The 7,483-nt window shown below is 33.7% G+C and overlaps 1 protein-coding gene across 2 annotated transcripts; it reads left to right on the forward strand.

The window, feature by feature from the left end:
- Window positions 1–246: 246 nt before the first annotated feature.
- LOC143202301 (uncharacterized) lies at window positions 247–2,643 on the forward strand. Of its 2 annotated transcripts, XR_013007114.1 has the most exons (3): window positions 247–883; window positions 1,168–1,662; window positions 1,765–1,865. XR_013007114.1 is itself a non-coding variant. In XM_076413753.1 (2 exons), the coding sequence occupies exons 1-2, from the start codon at window positions 1,644–1,646 to the stop codon at window positions 2,628–2,630; spliced, it is 885 nt and encodes a 294-aa protein (XP_076269868.1). In that variant the 5' UTR covers window positions 1,501–1,643; the 3' UTR covers window positions 2,631–2,643. The 2 variants fall into 2 exon arrangements, 1 of the variants encoding a protein (XP_076269868.1); XM_076413753.1 differs by lacking the exon at window positions 247–883 and having other exon boundaries at window positions 1,501–1,662; window positions 1,765–2,643.
- The last annotated feature ends 4,840 nt before the right edge of the window (window positions 2,644–7,483 follow it).

The raw sequence follows: 7,483 nt of genomic DNA on the forward strand, positions 1-7,483 counted from the left end.
CGTGTATCAGTTGACAATTCATCTGTCATCTGTCAAAAGTCATCTGTAACAGACAACTTTTTTTTTTTAAATTTGATATGACTTGAACTCAAATCCTTTTAATCCGTACGAATTGTTTTATTTATTTAAAATTTTTTATTTGTTTAAAATTTAATTCAAATTTTAAATAAATAAAACAATTCGTACGGCTTAAAAGGATTTGAGTTCAAGTCATATCAAATTTAAAAAAAAAAGTTGTCTGTTACAGATGACTTTTGACAGATGACAGATGAATTGTCAAGTGATACACGAAACAAATTCGTATATCGTGTTTTGTGCAGAGTGTTTAGTTAGTTAGTGTTTGTTTAGTTCGTGATTAGTGAAAAAATAATTTATATTTGATATGCCTCCTATAAGACGAAGCAATTTAGGTAGAAGAACCAGAAATGCTATAAACCAAGCTAATTACCGATCTAATCGTACTGCACAAGAACGTGACGACGGAAATGAACGTGAAATAATTCGGATATCACAAACGCGTGAAGCGCGAGCGCGACATTCAACTAATAATCGCGCAAGTTTGAATCCAGCTGCTTTCAGTTACGATGTGTCAATTGACTACAGTAACTACCAATGTGTTGTTATTGGTTCTATGAACTTGGTTTGCTCACACTGTAAGGCATTAAAATACAAAAACGAAGCCAATGGATTGTGTTGCGCAAATGGTAAAGTGAAATTGATACAATTGGATCCACCACCAGAACCATTGTACTCATTGGTTTCAGGAATAGGAACAGATTCTATACACTTTTTGACACATATTCAACAATATAACAATTGCTTTCAAATGACTTCATTTGGGGCAACAAATGCAGTTCGGGAAAATTTTATGCCAACTTTCAAGGTATGTATTATAGCAGTTACTCATAATTATTTTAGCGAACAAAATTTTCTGTCACCAAAGTTAAGATGTGTTACTAATCTTCAATTTCTTAATCGTTACGAAATATATCACTTAGTCATCATATTATATGGTGATTCAGTTTCAGTGACACTTTTATTATATTTTATATTTGATAGATATTAGTTAAAACTAAATATATACTTTTTAAGATCAAATATTATTTAAGTTTGATCATTGACAATCCATTAATTTATACCACACCATAATATTTTTTTTATTTACAGATACAAGGGCAAATATATCACAGAGCAGGTTCACTGTTACCAGTGTCAGATAGCGACAACAAATTCCTGCAAATTTATTTTATGGGCAATTCACCACAAGAAATTGATCTGCGTTGTGCACATAACAATTTAGTAAAAAGGTCTATTGTAGAACAATTACAAACTTTATTTCATCAACACAATCAATTGATTATATTGTTTAAAACTGCCCTGGATCTGATGCCATCCGATAATCACAAAATTTTAATCAGAGCTGATAAAACACCTGCAGGTCAACATACAAGACGTTTTAATGCACCAACTATTGATGAAGTTGCTATCGTTGTAGTTGGAGAAAACTTGGAATCCCGTGATATTTTTTACATCGTCGGAATTTTCAATTACAACCTATAAAGGAAACACACCGCTCATATGATGCACTGCAATATCCCATTATATTTTGGCAAGGTGAAGATGGCTACGATTTATCAATAAAAATGATAAATCCCATTACAGGTAACTAAAATATTAGTTTAGCTATGGCGATAATATCTCAGTCACTATATTATGTATTTTAATTTTATATTTGAATGTTATTAAAACAAAATCTGTTTACAGGTTCTGAAACCAACAAAAAAGTCAGTTCAATGAACTATTATTCATACCGCCTAATGATTCGGGAAAATGCAGATAATCACATATTGAAATGTCGGCGATTATATCACAAATATGTTGATGACATGTATGTTAAAATTGAAACGGAGAGATTAACATTCATCAGGTTGAATCAAACCAAACTCCGATCTGAAGAGTATATTCACCTTCGAGATGCGATTAATACTGATGGAAATGCACAGAATGTCGGTCGGATGACTATTCTTCCAGCAACATACATCGGAAGCCCTCGGCATATGCACGAATATGCTCAAGATGCCATGTCGTATGTTCGTCATTATGGTACAGCAGATTTGTTCATCACATTTACATGCAATCCGCAATGGATAGAAATTAAGCAGGAGTTATTACCTGGGAAATCATCCATTGATCGTCATGATATTACAGCCAGAGTCTTTAGACAAAAGTTGAAATCTTTAATGAATTTCATCGTAAAACATAATGTGTTTGGTGAGACACGCTGCTGGATGTATTCTGTGGAGTGGCAGAAACGAGGATTGCCACATGCACACATTTTGATTTGGTTGGTTGAAAAGATAAGGCCAAATGAAGTTGATGCAGTGATATCAGCTGAAATCCCTAATGTACAAGTAGATCCTGGATTGCATGAGGTAGTTATCAAAAACATGATACATGGTCCCTGTGGAACTCTTAATCAAAATTCACCGTGTATGATGGATGGTAAATGTTCAAAACGATATCCACGGACATTAATATCGGAAACAATTACTGGTAATGACGGTTATCCATTGTATCGTCGCAGATCGACAGCAGACAATGGAAAATCAACAATTGTCAAATTAAATTAACAAGATATTGAAATAGATAATCGTTGGATTGTTCCATATTCACCCATTTTATCAAAGACATTCAAAGCACACATCAACGTTGAATCTTGCCATTCAGTGAAATCGATTAAATACATTTGCAAATATGTAACCAAAGGGAGTGATATGGCTGTGATTGGAATTGGTGCAGAGAATTCTAATGATGAAGTTACCCAATACCAAATGGGCCGCTATGTCAGTAGTAATGAAGCAGTTTGGCGAATATTTTCTTTTCCTATTCATGAGAGACACCCTTCTGTTGTTCACTTAGCTGTGCATTTAGAAAATGGACAAAGAGTGTATTTTACAGCACAGAACGCAGTACAAAGAGCTGCTCAGCCACCATCTACTACATTAACCAGTTTTTTTGAGACATGCCAAAACGATGATTTCGCACAAACATTGCTATATTCTGAAATGCCAAAATATTATACCTGGAATCAATCCTCAAGGAGATTTATACGACGGAAACAAGGAAAACCAGTTCCAGGATATACAGATGTATATTCCACCGATGCGATTGGCCGGATTTATTCAGTACATCCAAGCAATGATGAATGTTTTTATTTACGACTGCTATTAGTCAATGTACGTGGCCCAACATCATTCCAACAGTTACGAACTGTTGATGGTGAATTGTGTGGATCCTACAGAGAAGCCTGTCAACGTTTGCAATTGCTTGAAAATGACGCTCATTGGGATCAAACTCTCAATGATGCTGTAATATCATCACACACTCATCAAATACGAACATTGTTTTCTATAATCATATCTACATGCTTCCCATCAAACCCAATTGATTTGTGGATGAAGTACAAAGATTATATGTGTGATGATATTTTGTATCAAATACGGAATAGAATGGGAAATCCAAATATACAAATCAGTGAAGAAATTTACAATGAAGCATTGATTTCAATTGAGGACATGTGCTTGATAATGTCAAACAAACTATTAATTCAATTAGGCCTGACCGCGCCCAATCGTCCAATGCATGACGCTTTTAACCAAGAGTTGCATCGAGAAAGACTGTATGATCTCAACGCTTTGAAAGAATAAATTCAAACAAATCTTCCACTGTTAAATGAACAACAGAAGTATGTATTTGAAACTCTTATGAAAGTAACAAATGATGAAACTGGAGGGATTTATTTCTTAGATGCACCTGGTGGTACAGGAAAAACTTTTTTTATTTCATTAATATTAGCAACAATTCGCTCACAAAATAAAATTGCACTTGCACTCGCTTCGTCGGGAATCGCAGCAACTTTGCTTGAAGGTGGTCGAACAGCCCATTCAGCACTAAAATTGCCATTAAATATGCAAAGCAATGAAACTCCAACCTGCAACGTTTTGAAGAACTCTGCAATGGCAAAGGTTTTGCAGCAATGTAAATTGATTGTTTGGGATGAATGCACGATGGCACATAAAAAATCTTTGGAGGCTTTAGACAGAACCTTAAAAGATCTACGTAGCAATAATAACCGATTTGGTGGTGCAATGATTTTATTAGCAGGAGATTTTCGTCAAACATTGCCAGTGATTCCACGATCAACGCCAGCTGATGAACTCAATGCATGTCTAAAGTCCTCCAATTTGTGGAAACATGTTAAAGTACTTCATTTAAGCAAGAATATGCGTGTCGAGTTGCAAAATGACCAATCTGGAAACATATTTTCTAAACAACTCATTGACATTGGTAATGGCAAATTTCCTATAGACATGTTGACGGCTTGCTTTTGCTATGACTATAAACAAGTCCCAGGGGCAATCATTAAGTGTTTGTGGTATTAATCTAGAAAACCCATGTTTCTCACATGGTCAATTGTATGTTGCCTGTTCCCGTGTTGGAAAACCATCAGATTTGTTTATCTATGCGCCAGGTAATCAAACAAAAAACATCGTATACCACAAAGCAATATAATGATAATAATAATAATAATTATGATTCACATGATTAACAATAAAGCGATTACTTACTTTTCAATCCTTATATATGTTTTATTTAATTATTTTTTATTCACAACGCCCTATCACCAGGGTGATGGTTCTGTTCAGGAGAATTTTTTAAAATACGTAGGCACAAAAACTGCCACATTACAAATCTTTTTGACAGGACGAAGTCTGTCGGGTCAGCTAGTAGTTAATAAAAACAATATTCTTGTAATGTAACTTCTAGTATTAACCTATGAAGAAATTATAAAATTTGATTTAATGAGTTTTGAGCTTTTAAATTATCGTTTATTTCTGAAAGATTACTGCTATGGTTATACTGATGATTTAAAGTTTCTAAATTCTGGTGAACAGTAGGTTTTGTTTGAAGCCAAAACTCTCTCCGCATCAATGAATGTCTTTAGTTTTATAAATTATGAATGACTAATGATGAATCGTCTGCCGAAGTCCATTAAACACTTTTAGAAGCTTATGGCCTCATATTTTAACTATTTAGAAGTACTGATTTTAGAGTAAATGACAAGAGACGGTTTAGAAACAAAAAAGGTCGTAGACAATGAATTTTAACGATGATCCCAAATTCAAAAAGTTGTAGGTTGGTTCAAGAGAACTCTCCACATTATCAATGAAATGGAGTAACAGACGTAAAATCATAACCTTGCATTACAGAGCTCGTTATCAGACGTAATTAATGATGTTTGATGAACACTAGTAAAAGTGTTTTAGCAACTATGTACTTCTAGTCTTTTGCTGAAAACGAATTAATAATGCTTAATAATATAACGATGTTAATAATATTATTTTTCAATTATAATTATTGGAGTATTTCATTTTTGCATGCGTATTTCTAACGAAAATATACAGTTAAACTTATCGTATCACTAACAAAATTATATCTTTAACAAATCTCGCCCTAGTGGATATATAATGTAAATACTAATTAAGTATAATTACCATTATACAAAGTAAAAAGTTTCTATTAAGTTAAATAAAATATTGGATCGAATGACAAGAAAGCGATAGGCCTCCCAGAAGACCTAACCGCTCTCATCAAGTCCTATCTATCCTGACGACACTGCTTTTTTCACGGCCGCTAGGTTCGAAGTTACAATTCATGAACGTTTACAGAAGCAGCTCGATCATGCGGTCAAGTGGTTCAAAGTCTGGAGGTTGCAAATCAACCCCCTGAAAACCCAGGCCATCATTTTCGATAAGAAGCGTTACGCACTGCGCGTCTCGCAACTTAAGATCGACACCGCAATAATTCCATGGCTGGATAACGTCAGGTCTCCACTTCTACCGACAGTTCGGTTGGCATTCCCAAATCCAGAAAGGTTCGGGGATATCAAATCTGCTATCTTCTCTGATCTGCCCTTCTAGCAGACTTCCCATCTCCATGAAATGTTTATTTTACAAGATGTTAATTCGGCCCGTATTCCTCTACGGATGTGATGTCTACTTCAAGTTTGTAACACACAACTAGGTCAAACGGCTTCAAGTTTTCCAAAATAAGCTCCTCAGGTTTGTCAGAAATAATCAAATTCATAGGGAAACTGACACTCTAGAAATCAAGCACTTCATATCTCATTCATTCCATAAACAACAACTCAGCTCAAGTTACTCTGAAAACGCGCTTGTTCGCGAGCTGATCGACATGTTGGGAGCTTAGCACCCAACTTAGTCCAACTTGTCACTCTAGGGCAAGTCTCCGCGACCAGGTATGCATCTGCATTCCACCGCCTGGTTCTAGGCCAGAACAAGAGAAAAGACAAGAAGGCGAATGAATCATAATGAACATGTCAGATATAGAAATAAAATATGAAAATGCAATAAAATATATTTAAGCTTTTGACACTAAATGTTTTGAAAACTCGGATTCTATTGTTATAGCCTATGGATATTGCCTTTTCTTTTGACTTTAATTGCACAATTCTTTTTATAATGTTCAGTTAAATATCTAATTGTTTGAGATAACTAAAGTTAAGAGACAGCATTAAATTTGTAAGATAATTTTTTATATATTAAATACTTATATGTTATTTCTGCCGTTGCTTTTGTCAATTATATAATCATTCTCTATGTATTACGAGGTATATTACTCTTTACTTTTATTTATCTATATTTTTCATTATTAATAATTCAGAAGCTATTTTAAACATGTTATTTTTGTTCAGAAATAGTGAGATTACATAGGTCCTACAGCTAAGAAAGGAGAGGAAATGAAATGTTTACCTACTTGAAGGAAATGATCAAAAATTTAAATATTGATCAATTTCTAAGGGAATAATTTAGAGTTGATAAGATAAATGAGTGTGGCATCAATTCGAACCGTAATTATTACAAACTGTATTATTTAAAATTAATAAGTCTGATCCACTGATACAAACGATGGAACAATCACTCCAATTTAATTAATTTAATTGTAAATTATGGAGCTAACGACCTACATAACCCTGGGCTTGCTTAATTAGGTATTTAACAGACTCTATTCTCTCAAGCTCGATGCTGATAAGATGTGTGGTAATAGTTATACTCCGACTACAATTCAGAGTTTCTATATAAGCTAAGTTCAACACATGTATTTGAATGTGTATCTTAATTTTGGTTTAATTGTTTGTTAACATTACAGTTTCCAATAAAATATAATTTCCTCCTCTTTGGCGTTTTTGTACTTGAAATTGAGGTTGTAGAATTGAAACTAAAACAAATTTTTAAAATAATTTATTTTAAACTAAAACGTGTAATACGATTGTTGACTAATTTTATCTTCTTGATTCAACGACATTTTTTTAAATACTTGGTTTAACGATCTGTGTAGCTGACAATAAGTATTTCTTATTCTAATTGTTAGACACATAACACGTAGAAAATCACTTTAAGTA

The sequence above is a fragment of the Rhynchophorus ferrugineus genome, unplaced genomic scaffold (assembly GCF_030347505.1).
Source record: "Rhynchophorus ferrugineus isolate W39M unplaced genomic scaffold, kcgeb_rfMv2 rfM9, whole genome shotgun sequence".
Lineage (NCBI taxonomy): Eukaryota > Metazoa > Arthropoda > Insecta > Coleoptera > Curculionidae > Rhynchophorus > Rhynchophorus ferrugineus.